This window comes from Mus caroli, chromosome 11 (assembly GCF_900094665.2).
Source record: "Mus caroli chromosome 11, CAROLI_EIJ_v1.1, whole genome shotgun sequence".
NCBI classification, from domain to species: Eukaryota; Metazoa; Chordata; class Mammalia; order Rodentia; family Muridae; genus Mus; species Mus caroli.
This window is the reverse complement of record NC_034580.1, coordinates 102,002,841-102,024,344: the sequence shown is the minus strand read 5'-3', so window position 1 is coordinate 102,024,344 and position 21,504 is coordinate 102,002,841. Positions and strand designations below refer to the sequence as shown.

The 21,504-nt window shown below is 40.7% G+C and overlaps 1 protein-coding gene across 1 annotated transcript in view; it reads right to left on the bottom strand.

The window, feature by feature from the left end:
* Map3k3 (mitogen-activated protein kinase kinase kinase 3) overlaps positions 1-21,504 on the bottom strand; it is a 68,975-nt gene that overhangs the window by 33,673 nt on the left and 13,798 nt on the right. The window contains exons 3-5 of the mRNA XM_021177855.2: positions 8,275-8,315; positions 4,367-4,466; positions 1,339-1,452 (exon numbers count right to left, since the gene is read on the bottom strand). Coding sequence (XP_021033514.1) covers positions 1,339-1,452; positions 4,367-4,466; positions 8,275-8,315 — 255 coding nt within the window. The remainder of the gene's footprint in view (positions 1-1,338; positions 1,453-4,366; positions 4,467-8,274; positions 8,316-21,504) is intronic.

The window sequence follows — 21,504 nt, the reverse complement described above, 5'->3', positions numbered from 1 at the left end:
GGCAGATTTCTGAGTTCGAGGCCAGCCTGGTCTACAGAGTGAGTTCCAGGACAGCCAGGGCTATACAGAGAAACCCTGTCTCGAAAAACCAAAATAAATAAATAAATAAATAAATAAATAAATAAAATAAAAATAAAAATAATAATAAATAAAAATAAAATAAAATAACCAACAATGCTGATACACTGTAACAGATAAAATCAAACTGGCTGCTAAACAAACAAACCAACAACCCAGAAGAATGTATGGACTTACTGCAGATAAGGAGGGAGTATGCTAAAGGATGTGAAAAAGATGAGAGTGGGGACCTATAAACAGGGGCAGCTGGCAATCGTCATGAACTGAATGAAAACAGCCTCCACAGGCTCATATCTTAGTCACCAAGAAGTGGAACTGGTTAAGAATTAGAAAGATTAGGAGGCGTGGCCTTTTTAGAGAAAATGTGTCACTAGGAATGGATGTTGAGGTTTAAAAAGCCCATGCTAGGCCCAGTTTTGGTCTGTCCATCTGTCTGTCTGTCCCTCCCTCTATTTCAAAAAACACAAAATAAAGTAAAATAAAATGGCAGCATAAGGGCTAGTCCACCTAAACTACTGTGGTATTCTATGTCCTCAGATCTCATCTCATATACCTACACTAACTGTCCTCAGTTCACTGTCTTCAAGTTTAAGAAAAGGGAAGGGTGCCAAGAAACCTTCAGGAACATGCATCTACAGTAATGGCAGACAGGTCAAGATTGCAAGAATACAATGTACACACAGAATGCAATTACAGAATGTACATCCATAGGGACCGTTCAGTACAGGAAATTATGTAAGAGATAATTCCCAGACATTTAGTAAATGAGCACTTTAAGCTGGTATACTCTAGGGCAATTTTTCCCCAGTGAACAGAAGTAAAAGTATGTTTCTCATAATGTGTCTCCTAGGCAAGGCAAGGCCTTGGAGTTGAGGAAGTTGGTTTCAAAAAGCATGAGTCTCAAATCCCTGACAGCTTTTGGTAACTTCTATGCTACATAAATATCTTTTATTAAGGTCAAAAATCTAATAGAAGGACTCTGTGTGTGTGTGTGTAAAATGTTTTCTCCTTCACCATGAAATATTCTCCCACCCCCCACCCCCAATACTGTTAGTCAAATAATCTTTGTTGTAGCTAACCCTAACAATCTGGCTTCCAATGAAATCAAATGTAGAAAACTTGCTGGTCCCTGATGGGGCTGGACTGAATGTTATACTCGTACTTTGGCTAAGAAACACAACATACTATCAAATAAGCAAGGCAAAATGAAGAAATGTAAAGTCTGTCTTCAGTTGCGGGGCCATGACAGAGGCTACTTACATGGTTTCTGTCCTGGGATAACAGTAGTATCCTAAGGCTCTTCATACTTGAGCTTCTATCCAAAATGTCAATGGCTTTATCGAGATCATCTTGGTTTTTCAACAGGATGGAGAGCTACAACAACAGGACACAGAAAATCATACAAAATACAAATCCATTTCAGTGCTTTAGTTTGCAAAACAAAATCTAAAATATGTTTTAGAGAGAAACCATCTCATTGGCTTCACTGGGGTCTGAAGAGATCTAGCAGAAATCACATGGTTTTGTCTCCTCTCAATGTGAAGTAATTCCTAAAGAGACTTAGAGTTGTACACCCATCCGTCCTTCTCAATCTTTTTTTAAAAAAAGATTTATTTATAGCTGGGTGGTGGTGGCACACGCCTTTGATCCCAGCACTCGGGAGGCAGAGGCAGGTGGATTTCTGAGTTCGAGGCCAGCTTGGTCTACAAAGTGAGTTCCAGGACAGCCAGGGCTACACAGAGAAACCCTGTCTCGAAACACACACACACACACAGATTTATTTATTTATTTTATGTATATGAGTACAGATGGTTGTGAGCCATCATGTGGTTGCTGAGATTTGAACTCAGGACCTTTGGAAGAGTAGTCAGTGCTCTTAACCACTGAGCCATCTCTCCAGCCTTCTCAATCTTAAAACAGTGCCATCACTACAAAGATGTATGTCTTATGCCCATTTATAGTTTGTCCCCCATTCCCATTACCAATGTCAGGCAGCCAGCATCATATTTTCTATCTCTATAGTTTTCTATTTTCTAAACTTTTAATATAAATGGAATCATAATATGTGTGTGTGTTATATGCATGTATGTCTTGTTTGTTTTTTGAGACAGGGTATATGCAGCCTTGGCTGTCTTGAAACTCACTTTGTAAACCAGGTTGGCCTTGAACTCAGCTTTCTGACTCTGCCTTCTGAGTGCTGGGATGCCAAACCTCTTTGTTTTAAAAGTTTATTTTAGGAGTGGTCCTGAGTATATGTATATGTGTACCACATGCATGCAGGTGTCTGTAGAGACCAGAGAGTATATTGTATCCTTTAGAAATGGAGTTTTAGGTCATTATGAGCGGCTTGATATGGGTGCTGGGAACCAAACCTGAGTCCTCTTCAAAAGCAAGTTCTCTTATCTGCTGAGTCATCTCTATAGCCCCTAGATTAAATTCTTTATTTTTTTGAGTGTATACTTAGTATTTAAATGAATATGCATGTGTTGCCTGCATAAATGCAGGTGTCCAGGTGTGTGCCTTGAGCTTATACAGATCAGAAGGTATTAGATCTCCTCAAACTAGAACCATGGGCAGTAGGGAGTTACCATGTGGTGCTGGGAACCAAATCTGCATCCTCTGCAAAAGTAGCAAGTGCTCTCACCCACCGAGCCACGTTCCCAGACCGAGTGCTCTCACCCACCGAGCCACGTTCCCAGACCGAGTGCTCTCACCCACCGAGCCACATTCCCAGACCCTCAGTTCAATTGTTAAAGCTTTAGTCTTAGGCCAGAGACAGTGGCACACACCTGGTATACCAGCACTAAGAAGGCTGAAGTATGAGAATTACACAAGTTTGAGGCCAGTCTGTCTTGGCAACATGATGTGTTTCAGGTCAGCTTGGGCTACAGATAGACTTTGCCCCAATAAAACAGCAACAACAATAAAGAAAAGATTTTCACTTGTCTGATTTAGCCTGTGCTACTGCCACCAAGATGCATCTTTATTTTTGTAAATTATGAGTTAGTGATTTACTTACCAAGTTTGCCACATTTAAAAAAATTATTTAAAAAAACTAAAGATCACTGGGTGGTGTGATGGCGCATGCCACTTGTAATGCCAGTACTTGAGAAGCAAAAGCAAAAAGACCACAATTTTAAGGCCAGAGGGGGTTACTTAAAAGGACCTTGTATAAAAAAACAAAACAAGACCTTCAGCAACTAAGTCCAGGTGTGAGTACACACCTATAATCCCCGCACAGAAGTGTCTGAAGCAGGAAGATCGTGAGTTCAAAGATAGCCTGGGCTTCATGTTGAGACTGTCTAAGTAAATAACTACCTATAACTCTCAGCAACCCCAGTTTAGGGACTAAACTGCAGAGACATCTTCTAGTTTGTTATCAAATATAAAACTACACAGTAAGAGGTTAGGGGCGTGGCTCAGTGGTGAAGCACTTGGATGGCTGTTGTCCAGTTGTCCCCAACACCTTCCCTTTAACATACATGTTTTCTGTTACATAAGCATAAATACATTGCCTTTCAGAGTAAGAAAAACCACTAGCCTAAAGCAACTGTAGCCTTTCTTAAGAGCTGGAAAAATAAAGTCATCTTCAAAAAAACTTCTTCCTAGGTGGACTATGGAACAGAAATAAATAAGGACTGTTGTTCTTCTGTCTGTCTTAGGCATGAAATAGTTAATCAATGTATTAAATGTTAATTTGTTTGTTTCTTTGTTTGTTTTTTTTGAGGCAGGGTTTCTCTGTCCTGAAACTCACTGTAGACCAGGCTGACCTCAAACTCAGAGATCCGCCTGTCTCTGCCTCCCGAGTGCTGGGATTAAGAGCGTGTGCCACCACCTGGCTTAGATGCTAACTTTTGAAAGAAGCCACAATCGGAATTAACTCTAAAAGAATTTACCCTTTATGACCGTAGTAGATGATCTATCCCTTAGTTCCTTATACTGTCCTAGCCTCTGCTAAAATTTCCACTTTTGTTAAGGCTGTGCTGAGGAAAAATCTATTACAAAAATATAAAGAAACAAACAAATAAAAAAAGCCTTGGCTCTGGTACTGTATCTTATCCCACCATGGAATATCTGATCTACTTGTTACTGAATAAGGATGGTGAAAGTAGCTAAATAATCTCTTATATGGTAAATAAAAATCCCAAATTTTTGCAATTAATAAGAGGCTCCAGAAACAGAAAACTCTCAGATGATATTAAAGAAACAGACTAACAAATTTTCAGGTAAAATGTAAGAAAATGCACATGGCTGTCCTTCTTGGCCCTTCCCCACCCATCTCTCTTACCTCATTATTCATATAATGCAAATCAAGAGGCTGCCCAAAGACTGTTGTCACCTTGTGCTCCACATCTTCGTATCTCACAGGCCGGCTGAATGCTATAATTCTAAAAGGGAACAAGAATGTTGGTTAACCATATATTTAAAATTTAGAAACTATCTTAGTTACTGCTCTATTGCTGTGAAGAGACACCATAACCAAGCAACTTACGTAAGGAAACATGTAGTTGGGGGCTTGCTTACAGTTTCAGAGGACGAGTCTAAGACCATCATGGTGGTGCCGGAGCACTGTAACCTCATCCACAAGCAGCAGACGGACACTGGGCCTGGCATGGGCTTTGGAAACCACTCCCAGTGACACACCTCCTCCAGCCTGCACCTCCTAAGCCTTCCCAAACAGCCCAATCAGAAATCTAATGTTCAAATACACAAGTCTATGGGAGCATACATATTCACAGAAATAACCACAGAAAATAATTTTGCTGTCAAATTTGTTTTCTTGGACTGGAAATAAAGCTAAGTGATAGAGTAGTTGCCTTGACAAAAAAAAAAAAGGGGGGCTGGTGAGATGGCTCAGTGGGTAAGAGCACCCGACTGCTCTTCCGAAGGTCCAGAGTTCAAATCCCAGCAACCACATGGTGGCTCACAACCATCNGCCCTCTTCTGGAGTGTCTGAAGACAGCTACAGTGTACTTACATATAATAAATAAATCTTTAAAAAAAAAAATTAAATTCTTGCCCAAAATGGTAGTACAGTCTTTTAATCCAAGCACTTGGAAGTCAGTTAGCAGGCAGATCTCTGTAAATCTGAGAGCAGCCTGGTCTACAGAGGCCAGACAGGACTGAATGGTGAAATATAAAAGTCCGGTTTGACCCTGTCTCAAAACCATAAACCTTCTAATGACAATATAAATTATCAAAGAAATTAAGCCATAAAAGTCAAGAAAACCAATAAAGGCTGGGATTGATAAAAATAAATAAAATTAAATTTAAAAAAAAACTAGAAGGTATAGGGGGTTAGAGAGATGGCTCTGTAGTTAAGGGCACTACCTACTCTTCCATAGGAACCAGGTTTGACTTCTAATGCACCAGGCATACAGTGGTATACAGGCACACATGTAGGCAAAACACCCAAACAAATAAAATAAAACAAAATATATTTTAATTTTAAGAAAATTAAAGTTGGAATTGGTGGCACATGTGTTGGCTCAGTGGTTAAGAGCACAAGAAATCTCATAACTGTCTTTAAGTCCAGTTCCAGAGTTTCTGACACCCTCACACAGACACATATGTAGGCAAAACACCAATGAAAATCAAATAAAAAATTTTTTTAAAAAGCTGCGTAGTGATGGCATATACCTTCAATCCCAGCACTTGGGAGGCAGAGACAGGTAGATCTGTTAATTCAAGGCCATCCTGGTCTACAGAGTTAGTTCTAGGACAGGCAAGGCTACACAGAGAAATCTTGTCTTGGGTAATTTGGGGAGAAGGCTGAGGCAGGAGGATCCCAAGTCCTAGGTTGATACAAGGTTGCTTCAATGTCTGTCTGAGTTATACTGTGAAAAAGTATGTCAATTCCCATTCCCTTGGAAAGAAGAAAAAAAGAAAGAATTGAAGGGAAAAATCAATAAGAAAAAGACTATCTCTCGAGCCTCAGATAAGGGAAAGCAGCCAAGCTGAGAGGTGAGCTTTTCTGCATCACGTCTGGCTATGAGACCTCAGTCACCCTACACTGCTTCAAAGTCGGCTTATGGTCAGAAACTGTGGCTTTCCAGAGCTAGTAAGAGCCAAGCCGCTGCCACTGCACTGACCAACAGACCTTAGGAAAGGCTGGATTGTGTCCTACTACTAAGTTTTTCAGAGGGAACCAGTCGTCCTCTCTGCCCTCTTACAGGATAGTCGAGGTCCTCCACTTCTAAAATGGAATTTTATTAATGTGAGTGCCTGGACAAAAGTACAAGTCACTACTTCTTTGACTTTTTCTGTAAATTCCAAATCGACACAGGCCTTCATTTATAAGAGATGATTCGATAGTTCCAGAAGCCCTAGAGTTTGTCTCCCAGCACCCACGTAGCAGCTAACATCCTAGTTCCAGTTCCAGGGGATTCAATGCTCGCTTCTGGCCTTCTCAGGCACCTGGCACACAGGTGATGCACAGACATACATGCAGGCAAAACAGGGACACATAAGATTTTAAAAAAGAAAAGATATTAACACAAAAGAAAGTCTACAATGACCCTCTTTACAAAATCCTAAGAAATGAAATACATGACACTAGAGAGATCTGGTACAGAACAACCTAAGTTGGGCTCTTCTGGTACTGCTAACTCTCTCAGCCCTCAGTTCTACACAAGTACACAAACTGCAAAATCCCATGGTTCCTGAAAACAACTTGGTGGAAAAAAAAAAATGGTAGATTTTCAAAACCTTGATAGCAACATTCTGTGGCTCAGGCTTCAGAAAGCTATTCCTGCCTGACTACCTTAAATACTTGTGGTTTCTCTCTGGCAGCCTCTGTGAAATCAAACACATAGACTTTCACAGTTTAAGTCCACTCACTGAAACTGCAGACCACTTTGGGAACAGGGAACCCAGGAGACCATAACTGCATAATTAAGCTCCAGCACAATTGAGCTTTTGATTCCATATCTACTTCTGAAAAGCCCCTGGTGCTCTAAGTTTCTTCAGTCCTCAAAAACTGTCAGGCCAGAAACTAAAAAGTACCAATGATGAAGTGGCAGCCTAACTTCCTTGCTACTGTTGGGACACAGGGTATGGAACTGGGAACAGCTCTGCTCTTCCCTCCTCTAGGTTTAGAAAAGCCCTAGAGCTCAAAGCAGCAGCAGGACCCTGGCTCTGCAGAATTACCATTTCCACAGTACTTTCACTAGGAAGCTCTTCCAACCTTGTACATGTCTCTGAGAATGGGTCATTTTGAAGGAGAACAGCAACTATCCATCTCCTTTGGAGCTGATTTCAAAGTGGGTTGAAATGCATCAGCTGCAGAAAACTCAGAATAAAGAAAAGGAGTAGAGGTACTGGGGCACCTACAGCAGGACTCTGACCTTGTGGGAAGCTGTTTACCCCTCTGTGGTGGTCCAAATGAGAATGCCCCCTATGTTTGAATACTGGAACCCCACTGGTAGAATTGTATGGGGAAAATTAGGAGGTGTGGCCTTGTTGGAAGAACTGTGCCACTGAAGGAGGGCTTTGAGGTTTTAAAAGTCTCCCACCGGGGCTGGTGAGATGGCTCAGTGGGTAAGAGCACCCGACTGTTCTTCCGAAGGTCCAGAGTTCAAATCCCAGCAACCACATGGTGGCTCACAACCACCGGAAATGAGATCTGACCCCTCTTCTGGTGTGTCTGAAGACAGCTACAGTGTACTTACATATAATAAATAAATAAATCTTAAAAAAAAAGTCTCCCACCTTTTCAAGTTACTCTCTCCACCTCCTACTTGAGTCACAATGTGAGCTCTCAGTGACTGCTCTAACCATGCCTTTGCTTCCCTGTCATGGACTAGAACCTTCTGAAACTTTTATAATGGCCTCCATCATGGTGTTTTATTACAGTAGCAGACAAGTAACTAAGGAAACACACAAAGGGAAGGAGAGGAGGTACGGGAAGGAGCAGCAGGGTGTGTGACAACCCTGAGAGCAAGTGTAGGTGAGCAGAGGCCACACCAACAACACAGGGCCCTAAATGCTCCTTGATGAGCAGAGAATTAAGTAGAATCACATTTTTCTTACTGAGAATTTCTACCTTGGCATTTTGCAAAATAACTACAACTAAAACATTAACAAGAAACGTGAATTAAAAAGAGAAAGGAAGTTTTATAATATTACTAGAGGTAGTTTTCTGAGCTCAGTGCTTTCCCAGGACTTCAGCATACATTAACACAGAATGCAGCTTACCGTCTCTCCCCATTGTGTTCAAACTTGATTCTGACGTCACTCTGCCAAAAGGAGTAACAAATAGGTTAGCAAGTTCTCTGAAGTTTCCCAGTCATGGATAGCCCTTTAGGCATTGGGCAAACATTACCATTAATAAAACACCTAATGGCTCCTGTTCCAGATTCTCCACTCAGAAAGACGACTTACTCTTTCCTTCAAACTTGAAAATTCTGCTTTAATTTCCCCCTTTTTCCCTTCAAAACATTTTCATATGAAATATTCTGATCATGTTTTCTCCTCCTCCAATTCCTCCCAGAACCTCCCCCACCCCACCAACTTTTTGTTTTTTCTCTCTTTCAAAAACAAACAGAACGACTGTGGTGGTTTAAACCAGAATAGCTCCCACAGACTTATATGTTTAAATGCAAGTTAGTAAACTATTTAGGGATGGTTAGGAGGTATGGCCTTGTTGAAGGAGGTGTATCACTTGGGGGGGGGGCATGGGGTTTCAAATGGCCATATCAGGGCCAGTATCTCTATCTCTCTCTCTCTCCCTCTCCCTCTCTCCCTCTGGCGTCTGTCTGTGTGTCTGTCTCTGACTTCTCCTAAAGATGAGGATATAACTCTCAGCTACTGCTCCAGCATGTCTGCTTTCCACCATTGATGATCATGGACTAACCCTCTGAAACTGTAAGCAAGCCAATTAAATGCTTCCTTCATTTAAAAAAAAAATTTGTTTTGTTTTTATTTTTTGAGACAGGGTTTCTCTGTGTAGCCCTTGCTATCTGAAAACTCGATCTGTAGCCAGGATTATCTTGAACTCAGAGATAAGTGCTGGGATTGAAAGCATGTGCTACCATCCCCCAGCAATTGCTTCTCTGTAGGAGTTGCCTTGGTTACATGTGATGTCTCTTCACCGCATTAGAACATTTAAGACATCCACAAAAACACAAAGCTAAAAATCAAAACAAACAAGAGTTCATTTTGTGTTAGACAACTACTCCTGGGCATGGGGCCTGCCCTGGAGTGAGGTTGATATACCTAATGGCACTCCAATAGAAAGAAATTGATTCCACTTTGCCAACAGGTATCAGATGCAAACAACTTCTCAGCTAGGGGTGGAACCATGTCCACACCCCCCTCTTAGGGCTAAAGACCATTATTCTCTATTGTGTTGACAATGGATCCTCCTGCAGCTGGAGTGACAGGTAGCTGTGAACCACCTGATATGGGTGCTGAGAATCAAAGTCAGATCCTCTGAAATAATAGCAAGTGCTCTCAACTGCTGAATTCTCTCTCCAGCTTCCAAACATTTTAACAAAATTACTAAGTGGCTACTCCTGGTTGGTTGCTCTGCCCCAATACACTAGCTTTCTAGTTTTACACATTCACTATTTTTACAACTGACTCTGAATTTCTCTACCAGCACTCACAAGAGATAGCTCACAACTGTTTGTAACTCCAGCTCCAGGAGATGCCTCTAACTTCAGGCATATGCACATATACATACAATACACACATACATACATACATACATACTTAAATAAAAATCTTGCCGCATATCTTTCTAGGTACAAATAATGTAACACCGCTTATCATTTCTATGCCTCAGTGTTTACAACTGCAGAATGGGGCTAAATATACCTTGCCGAGTTGCAATGAGAACTACATAAGATAATATTAGGAAAATATCTGACATGAAGTAAACATGTAATAAGTGGTTTTTGCTTCTATAGCTGCTGCTGTTAGTTCTATTATTCATTTCCCACAATCCTCCCAAGATTACCCCAGTAAACTAGGAAACTAGACAAATAACCTTAGATACTGTTCTTTCTTAATTTAATCCAATGTGACTATCCAGATAGCCTATAAATTTTGGAAAGGCAAGGACTGCTTATCCAGTTTCTGTACCTCTGTGCCAAACAACTGAATGGCACATTATATGTGTGATTAGAATGTTTGTTAAATGGATGGATGGACATAAGAACAAAACCAAGTGTAAATGTCAGAAATAAAAAGTAAATTGGGGTAGCTGGAGAGATGGCTCAGCAGTTAAGAGCTCTTCCAGAGGTCCTGAGTTCAACTCCCAGCAACCACACAGTGGCTCACAACCATCTGTAATGGGATCCGAGACCCCTTTCTGATGAGTCTGAAGACAGCTAAGTGTACTCATAAATATAATAACTCTTTAAAAAAAATTAAACTGGGTGTGGTGGTGTAGGCTTATGTAGTCCCAGTTAATTGCAAACACCTTAAGGGAATCTGAAAATGACAGGAAAAGCAAAGAGATATCAGAGAAGAAAAAAAACCAGACATAACGTTTTGAAAATAATATTGTCAGGAAATCAGTAAATAACAGATAAAAGAGAAAAACAGTTCACATCAATTAATGAATTATTCTGAAAAAGACAAATTAATAGACTGTAGCTGGGAAGAAAGAGGGCTTTAGGCATCTAAAGATGAAGAACACACAGAAGAAAAGGAAGGGAGTTTGTAAGGAGGGAAGGATGCAGAAAGGACTTTCTTTTCCCAGGAGATTATAAAGCTAGAATTCCTTCCCATTCCTTGAAATGGAATACTGGTTCTAATACATACCTTAAAAACTACTGCAGCTCTCAAAGAGATTTCATATATGTAAAAACTTATACTTTGTTTACTAACAGTAATTAAGATCACTTAATTACTTTTAATGTAAAATGTAATTTTACTTTTAATGTAAAATTATATTACTTTTACTTACTTTTAATGTAAAATATTAATATTTCAAAAAATAGTGACTGAATGTAGATCTCTTTAATGCATGGCCTAAGATGTCAGAATTTTCATGCCTGTTTCTACAATCTATTCAATCTATTGTAATAACCTATATCATGAAGCCTCTGGAAAGTCCCTATACATCCCTGTGAGGACGAAGGTAAACAGGGCATAACATCACAGAATCATTATGAAAACAGTTTTAACTCCATATACTCCCAGTGTCTTTCAAAGGACCAAAGGAGGATCCTACAGGGTCTCTAGGCCATAGCTTAAGAATCACTAAACTAGAATAAAAGAAAATATCAGAGCCAGATAGATGATTCAGGAACTCGTGAGATGGCTCAGCTAATGCAGCCAAACCTGTGATCTGTCCCAAGACCCAAATGGTGAAGAAAAAGAACAATTTTCAAAAGTTGCCCTCTGATTTCTGTCCACATAAGCTGGCATATATATACACAAAGAACAAACTAAAATATAATTAAAATTTCTTACAATTATGGCTTAAAGCATAGTAAAAGTACTCATTCTTCAACTAGACCAACACTATTTAGATACACCTATAAAACCTTCCTCAGACCCTTTACTGAACTGAAGGAGCTTGTCTAGTGCAGGGTGGCCATAACTCAAGCATTGTTCTACATTAAGTTAGTGCAAAGGGGAACTGAACTTTTACTTCAAGCTCCAAATCACTCCTACCAAAGTCTAAGCAAGTCCATGACTAGTAAAAGAGTATATAAAAAGATGCCTTTTGGGCTGGCGAGGTGGCTCAGTGAGTAAGAGCACCCGACTGCTCTTCCGAAGGTCCAGAGTTCAAATCCCAGCAACCACATGGTGGCTCACAACCATCCATAATAAGAACTGACTCCCTCTTCTGGAGTGTCTGAAGACAGCTACAGTGTACTTACATATAATAAATAAATCTTTTTTTAAAAAAAAAGATGCTTTTTCTGATGCTATGACAAAACAGAATGCAGATTTCAACGGATATCATCCTTTGCCCAGATAGACTAATCTGGCTAATTCCCAAATCTGAGTTTCTCCTGTCAGCCACAAGTAAATTCAGATTAAGACCACTAATGCTCAACTCCCACACTATTCTCCTTGACTTAGTTTAAACCTAGTCTCCTCTGATTTCTATGACTTAGTTCCAGCCTACAGAACTTAACAGCATTCTAACCACTTCTGCTCCTTGGTTGGTTCCTCTTTCATGGCCTCTCACCCTTCCCCCAACACGTGACCACCCAAGCTTTCAACTTCTGGCTTTTCGCTCCTCTCAATACCTTCCTTCTCTTTAGTCAACCTCTAAACAGAGAGTTCTCACATCCCTTGGCACACCCCAATCTAAGATGAAGCAAAACTTCATCTGCTTGACATGGACTTGAATCAGAGATGAAGGCAGCGCTGGAGACAGAGAGAGAACCCAGAGAAGAGAGGCACTCATTGCCAAGTCTAAGAACCATTGCAATCACATGGTAGGAAAGAACCAACTCTCTGACCTCCACAGATGTACAGACACGGGCACATAAACAGATGGACAGACAGACGGGGACACACACACAGAGGCACATTCTCCCTCTCCTCTCCTCCATGTGCCCTCTCCATTAGAAGAAGTAGCTACAGCAGCCACTTTTAGTCCCAGAACCCAGGAAGCAGAGGCAGAGGCAGGTGGATCTCTATGAGTTCAAGGCTAAACTGATCTACATAGTGAATTCCAGGACAGCCAGGGTTACATAATGGGCTAGAGAGATGGCTCAGCGGTTAAGAGCACTGACTGCTCTTCTGAAGGTCCTGAGTTCAAATCCCAGCAACCACATGGTGGCTCACAACTACCCATAATGAGATCTGACCCCCTCTTCTGGTGTGTCTGAAGACAGCTACATATAATAAATAAATCTTTTTTTTTAATTTAAAAAAATAAAAATTAATAAAAATTAATAATTAAGATAGTGTTGGAGAATGTCAGAGCAGGGAGGCAGGAATGGGTAGGTGTGGTGGGGGAGGTGAGCACTCTCATAGAAGCAGGGGGAGGAGGGATGGGATAGAGGATTTCCAGACGGGAAACCGGGAAAGGGGATAACATTTGAAATGTAAATAAAGAAAATATCCAAGAAAAGAAAAGAAAAGAAAAGAAAAGAAAAGAAAAGAAAAGAAAAGGACTGCATTTAAAATTTTAAATAAAGTTCACTAATAAAAACAACAAAAAAATTAAGATAGTTTTGGGGACTGAAGAGAGAGCTTGGAGGCTAAAAGCCTCTGCTGCTCTTGCAGAGGGTGGGACTTGGTCCCTAGCACCCATGAAGTGGCCCACACTATCTATAACTCCAACTCCAGAGAGCTGATGCCCTCTTCTGACCTCTTCGGTCACCAGATATGGGCATATTACACATACAAACATTTAGGCAAAATACTCAAACACATAAACATTTTTTCAATGTCAGCATAGGAATCAAACTACCTTCTTTAAGTTCTGATTCTACAGTTTCTTGGCTGTACAATCTTGCTCTTGTCGTTTAAATCTCTCTGTGACTCAATTTTCTCATTTGTAAAGTGAGACTGGTGATCATACTTTACTGGATAGACTTTCCAAAAATTTAAATTATATAATCACACAATGAGATCCAAATGATATCTGACATATAAATTCTCAATAAATGATTACAAAAACTCCACTATCTTTTGCCAAAATACTTGGAAGCAAAATTGTCTAGACTGCACATTTAGGACTTAGAAAGGTAGCATGGTGTGTACGCTGTATACCACATGCTGCTTCTTCCTCACTGAGGGCAGCAGCTACAGAAGCCACCTGCAGCCAAGGCAGAAAGAACACCCTCACGCTATTTCCAGGAGTTAGCTGTATGTGGTTTTGATCAACAGCTGGGACAGAACTGAGTTCTGGTAGCTGGATGTTTCAAGGGAGTTTCATGATGTTTCAACATGAGTATAGTGATTATGGAGAAATCTATCCTACCCCTCATACTGGACTCACCAGATTAAGCACAGAGATTCAAGATTATTTGTTAATACAGAATATGGTTTGTTAATACAGAATTCTGCAAATAAAAACAAACTGCGACGGAGCACTACCCGCTCTTCCAGAGGACCTGGGTTTAGTTCCCAGTACCCACACAGTAACTCACAACCATCAGTCATGTTCACGGCACACAGACACATGGGTAAAATACCCATACACATAGAAATAACTAAAATTTAAATAACAGCAACAAAAACGCCCTAAACATTTTAGTTTTACAGAATTTTTAGGTTTTTCAAAACTGCAGATGTGGTAGGTTCTCTCTCACTCTCTATACCACATCACGATACACAGCCAAGTCCAGCTATCATTTCTCTCAAATCCNCCCTCTCATTTTTCTCACTCCCAGCCCTCATTTTTTTTTTTTTTCCTAAGACAAGGTCTCACTATACAGAGCAGGCTGGCATAAAACAGTGATCCATGAATGCTAGGGTTGTAAGCACTGACCCATGCCCACCTTCCTTTTCATCCTTCCCTCTCTCTTTCCCAGCTATTTCCCAGTACTGTGTGATTTCTGGGGTACACAAAACACAGCACATTTTGAGGAGGGTATCTTTAAGAAGCTTGACTGCAGACATAAATTAAACTGACTGGAGAGGTGCCACAGCTACTGAGAAAAAAAAAATCCAACACAAATACTCAGGCTTGGGTATAGCTCAGTAGGTAGAATGCCTGACTAGCATACACAGGCTTTGGGCTGGATCTCCAGTACCATGAAAGTGTGGTGGCACCTGCCTATAATCCTACCATCTGGGAGATGGATTCAAGTTCAAGGTGACCCTCTGCTATGAAGCAAACTGGATTATATGAGTGCCTGTTTCAAAAAAGTAAAAATGAGCTGTGATGATCTGAATGAAAATGAAAATGTCCCCTATAAACTCCTAAGAAGTGCCATTACTGGAGGGTGGCCTTGTTAGAGGACGTGTATAAGTGGGGGAGGGAGGCCTTTGAGGTTTCAGAAGCTCAAGCCAGGCTTAGTGGTTCACTGTCTCTTCCTGCTGCTTTTGGATCCAGATGTAGAACTCTCAGCTACCTCTCCAACATGTCTGCCTGCATAACACCATGCTTCCTGCCATGACAATAATGGACTAAACCTCTGAACTGTAAGCCAGCCCCAGTCAAACGTTTTTCTTTATAAGAGTTGTCATGGTCATGGTGTCCCTTCACAGCAATAGAACCCTAATTAAGACACAAGCAAATAAAAAAAAAAACAAAAGCAACAAACAAACAGCAAAATATAATTCAGGTTCAGGCAAATCAAGTAGATAGAGTTGACAGGGCAAGCCTCAAGGTTGATTCAAACCCAGCAAGGACAATATGAAAAGCTGACAATAATACTAAACTTCAGCAGAAATGATTTTAAGTCTGCACATGGACTCCAAAAGGGCTCTAAGAACTAAAAAACCCAGAGTTTATTTTTTAAAGATTTATTTATTTATAATATGTAAGTACACTGTAGCTGTCTTCAGACACTCCAGAAGACAAGGCAGATCTCATTACAGATGGCTGCGAGCCATCATGTGGTTGCTGGGATTTGAACTCAGGACCTTCAGAAGAGGAAGAGCAGTGTTCTTAACTGCTGAGCCATCTCTCCAGCCCACACCCAGCGTTTATTAAGTGATCACTGTCAATTGTTCCTCAGTAGTCCTCTCCTTTACCTGTTCTTCTAGTTCTACACTGTCCCTTCTTCCTATAGTTGCTCTTTAAAACAAACAAACAAAACCAAGGTAAAGTGGAAAGTTCTCATTTCTTTGGAGAGTTAGTTAGGTTATAATGATGGGGCAGACAGGTGAAAGAATTGCTAAAGCAGACATGTGATGTTTAGAAAGAATATAGTATGACCCACAGACAGTAGAAGCTGGAGTATTGGTTTGCTTTGCTCTGACTTGCTAGTCTTGGCTGACTGCAAGCATGTATCAGTTCCCCTTCAAATGTGTTGCTGATCTTCAATTGTGGTGACTTCATAGAGTGAAACCCACCAAAGAAGTTATCAAGAGATCCCTGCAGCTTCTTGCCACTTCCGCACTTGGGCCCACGGGTGAGCCTCGTGATTTCTTCTGGATTGAACAGGCCTTAGTGATTTGTGTGTGGTGTCTGCCAAGTGGACCAGACTGCAGCTGCTGATTTGTGTTTGCTGTTTGCTAGTGGACTGAACTGAGAACAGTGAAGATTGGAATCATCCCAAAGAACTATTTCTAAACAGGTCCACCTTCCTTCCCCAGATCCTAATAACCTTTCTTTTCCACCACCTCTGGTGGGTGGTCAGCTAGAGGGGAGGTGAAACCCTTATTAAAGTAGGCTGTGAAAATGCATGCGCACACCAGGGTCTTACTACGTAGTCCTGGTTGGCCTGAAACACACAGATATCTAACTGCCTCTGCCTCTCTCGTTCTGGAATTAAAGGCATATGCCATCACAGCAAACTATTTGCTGCGTGTTTGGGTGGGTCCTTACACATCTGGAATTGTGGTCCTTTTGCCAAAGATAGTAAATAAGTTATATGAAAAGGGAAAGAAAACTATAATTTTTATGTATAAATGTGACGAGTCAGAAGGAAGCACTTCTAGGCTCACATGTATCTTATTTTCAAGCTGGACAGCCCTCATCAGCAATCTCTGAAAAAGAAAAGGAGTTCTGAAGAGTTACCAGTGGGTCTACCACAGGAACAGCTCACTCAGTCTGAATGATGCTTTTATTTACTCAGATGATGGGATGAGATGAGAGCCATGCCCAAGCTGTGCGAATTCGTCTGTAGCTTGGGCTGAGCCCAGATTATTTCTTTCTCTGTTCTAACTATTCCCAGACCTAGGCCTGGAAGCTTCTAGTCACCATACAATCTAATCTTCCAAGTTAACTGATTCAATCCAGCCTCTCTAAGCTTCTGACTCAATTTCTCTGCTTGGCATCATACTAACTTTGGCAATCTGTTCTAATCTTCTGGTTTCTTCTCATTTTCTGGTTTCTGTCTTCACCTGTGTCTAGCTTGTTCTCTCTGAAGCCTGTCTCTGTAAAACTGTCTGGGCTCACCTGCCATGCATACACACCACCTTCTTTTTTCTTCCTTCCTTCCTTTCTTTCTTTCCTTCTTTCCTCCCTTCCTTCCTTCTCTCTCTCTCACCCTCCCCTCCCCTCCCTTCCCCTTCTTTCTCTCTCTCTCTCTCCTTCTCCTTATGCACTGGTTCTCATGTGCACTGGGTAGTATATCCTATCTCTGATTCATTTTATCAAATTATTCTCGGATTTGTCATTTTATCTGCCTCTTAATTAGACATCACTTTCAAATATGGTGGCTTCCTTCTACAAACTAACCTTACCTTCATTGTTAGGGATCAAAGGTATGTAATAAGGGCATATCTGCATTCCAACCAGATCACATAGACCTAGAAGGTCTTTGGATGTGAACCCTTGCCAGAGCCATCATGTTGCTGGATTAAAATTCTTCTATAGCTCTGTCTCTGGCCTGGTAAGGATAACCTCTCCCGGAGTTCTCTAGTCTGGAACTGGAAACTAAGGCCCTGCCCTGCTTGTGCCTGCCACGAAGAAAGCAGCTTTCCCATCCAGACATATGCACCAGTGAGTACCTGAAGAATCAGATCCTGACCTTGGAATCTATGCAAGCATAGACAAGATTAGTAAGATTTAAGAAACAAAATTCATGTAAATACGAATTATGTTTCTTCCTTCAATTTGATCTTCAGAAATTAGGACAGAGTCAGAAGTTTGCAAAAGACCATCAATTAGATTGTAATGACAAGCCAATAAAGACAGCAAAATCTTAAGACTTTTAGTTCCACAACATGCACAGTTCTGGTTAGAAACTGAATTTCCCCAAAGCTCAAATCCATAGTGCTAAAACATAGAAGAAACTACATAATTACTACAACTTTACATTTGTGTATTTTTATTTTTGATTTTTAATATTTTTATTACATATTTTCCTCAATTACATTTCCAATGCTATCCCAAAAGTCCCCCATAGCGCCCCCCACTTCCCTACCCACCCATTCCCATTCTTTTGGCCCTGGCATTCCCCTATATTGGGGCATATAAAGTTTGCAAGTCCAATGGGCCTCTCTTTCCATTGATGGCCGACTAGGTCATCTTTCGATACATATGCAGCTAGAGACAAGAGCTCCAGGGTTCTGGTTAGTACATCATGTTGTTCCAACAATAGGGTTGCAGATCCCTTTAGCTCCTTGGGTACTTTCTCTAGCTTCTCCATTGGGAGCCCTGTGATCCATCCAATAGCTGACTGTGAGCATCCACTTCTCTGTTTGCTAGGCCCCGGCATCGTCTCACAAGAGACAGCTATATTTGGGTCCTTTCAGCAAAATCTTACTAGTGTATGCAATGGGTGTATTTTTATGATATGAAAAATACATACTCTGATTTTTGCAAAATTCTTTTTTTTTTTTTTAAAGATTTATTTATTTATTATCTGTAAGTACACTGTCACTGTCTTCAGACACTCCAGAAGAAGGAGTCAGATCTCGTTAGGGATGGTTGTGAGCCACCATGTGGTTGCTGGGATTTGAACTCCGGACCTTCGGAAGAGCAGTCAGGTGCTCTTACCCACTGAGCCATCTCACCAGCCCCCGCAAAATTCTTAAGTAGAAACAATGCACGTTAAGTATCTCCCTAATTCAAATGGAAAAACTGAGGTTCACAAAGCTATCTGAATTACATTCAGTACAATTTTTGTGACTAGAAATCAACAGGTCTGTTTATTTCCTGGCTCTACTCCAAATCTTTGTGTGAAAGCTCCACAAACCGTGAAGTATTGCTTATATATGTGTTTATAGTTACTGCCATTGTTAACTGCTATCATAAAACTCTGTGTCAACAGGTGATTAACAGACAGCTTGTGATTGCTGGGTGGTATACTTTTCACTACACTAAGCTGCCAGCTCCATGAAGAACTAGCAACCATTAGTAGTGAACTGTGAATTGACGAGTGCTAAAGAGATGCTGTGTAGCAAAGCCATGCACTGGATGTGTTGTACATCCAACATGTTCACCCAGATCTCAATATGCTCTTGGCTTCCAGGGACCTAACGTACAGAAGGGAAATTACAAAAAAAACGCAAACTTATCTCCTAACAGATGTTTACAGCTGAGACCCCACTACCCATAAATTCCCATAACTACTTAGAATACATATTTAAACTCAAATGTATTTTCTCTTTCAATTGCTTAGGAAGCTTGTTTATTTAGGGAAGCGGATGTCTAGAGTCCTGCCAAGCAGATATTTGAATTAGGTTTTCTGGTTCTTCCAGGCCTCAGAACCAAAAAATTCTGTCAATGAACCCAGCTCTTTTGGCATCTCTTGCTTTGACAACTTGGTATTGCCATTCTCACACTGAAGAGCTATTTGCCTCTGTCAACACCGTTCTACCCTTGAATAAACAATTTCTCCTACCAGCCTAAATACTTGATTACCTTTAACTTCAACTCTGTGGTTTGAATCTTTACCCAAATTTAACATTTCTTAGTCGAATTTGGCATCTCAGCTATTTGAATTAGGTTTTTATTTTTCATCCTCTCTTTTCTTAAACACAGGCCTCTGGCAGAAAACAAAATGGTAATGAAAAAAAAAAAAAAAAACCTATTTTATGGGCCAGAGAGATGGCTCACCAGTTAGGAGCACTGGCTACTCTTTCATAGGACCCGGGTTCAATTCCCAGCACCCACCTGGTGGCTCACAACCATCCGTACCTCCATGTCCAGAAGATCCACCTCTTCCTCCAACAGCAATGTACACTAGGTACATAGACACACATGCAGGTAAAACACCAGTAAAACAAACAAACCCTAAAACACTCTACTATCTCAAACCTAAGCTACTATAACAAAAACAGTAATAATACGTGATGATTCACTCCATAAATTGTAAAGATCTGTATTAACAAATGAATCACATTTGTCAGGCTCTTTTCACTACATTAACTTATAAACACATCTAACTGTGCATCTCCTTTACCCCTATCTCATTCAATTTCTTAGAAATGCAACTTGTTCAAGATTTTGCTAAATATTTTCCAGAAACGTCTACATTTCCCAGAAGAAACCATTCTACAATCTTGAGTTCGTTTTTTTAAAAAAAGTATCTTGATATTTTTATTGCCATTTTACCAAATGTTAACATAAAACCTTGAGTTCCCATCAAACACACACAACACCTCTTTGTGCTGGGAATTGAGCCTCATGCACGCTACCAACTGAGCTACCTCTGATCCTTAAGCTTAAACTTTTAAACAGCCATGTTAGTTCTTTTGCTTCACACACACCCAAGAATACAATATTAAAAATGATTCATTAATAAGCTTATCCACAATGCAGAAACTAATAACATGTAGAAGGCATGAATTCACCAATGAATCTATACATTTCTAAGCATGGAATATCTTTTCGTCATCCCAACCCAACCCCCAGAAAAAGGGCCTTACATTGTTTATAAAGTTTTTTGCCCAATACAAGAGCCACAAGCCACACATGGCTGTCTAATTTAATTAAAATTAAAGAAAACAGAAAATCCAGTTGCTCAACAACTGCATGTGGTCAGTGGCTACCATACAGGATAACACAGAAGTGGACATTCCTGACCGCACAGGGCCTTGGGACAGCACTAACAGAGGCGGCTGATGAGTAGTAGTATTGTGAGAAATGGTCCCTAAAAGACAAATTTGAGTCACACTAACCAGTGACATCTTCCAGAACTAGTGGCAAGTTTAAAAGCACATATCAGCTTTCACAGGTCATCGGGTGCTTACCCTAGCACATGAGCTTGTGGTTACTGTGGGGCAGCCCAGAAGGGCTGAGCTGCTGTTGTTATGTTTTTTTCTTTATATCTGTGGTTAATAACTTATATCCTCCACACAACAGAAAACCGTTTGGTGTTATTCAATAAATTGTGGTGCCAAAGGGCCAACAGGTCTTGCTATGATTGCTTTCTAACAGATACTTAATCCATCCCACAATCTTCAGAGCACTGACTTCCTCTCTGTACAGCAGCAGGCAGAGGTTTTTGTTTTTAAAGCAAGACTTTTAGGTAACAGCTTTTAAGCTCCAAACAAGACTCCTATGAAACTATCTGGGGCTATCTCTGTGCCATTTCCTGGAGTGGTCCCTTTAGGGCCTTCTCTTCACCCATTAACCGCTATCGATGCCAACAGTCCAGTTAGGAAAAGATCAGCTAACTGTAGCTGTGTTAGCAAGCATACTCCACACATAGGAAGACAGGAAGGAAAGTGAGGTCATTAGACTCAAGCCATGGGGGAGGGGACTCACTTCTGGTAAAATGTTCCTTCCCAACATGGCTTTGAATACAAGTAAATTACAGCACAAGGGAAGCCACACAATTGGACAGATTAATGTATGAAAAGTATAAGAATGAGTCCTAATTTGTTATTTCACTCAGTTCTGTAAGATACTCACAACAATAGAGGCAGCTTTCTAAACTAATC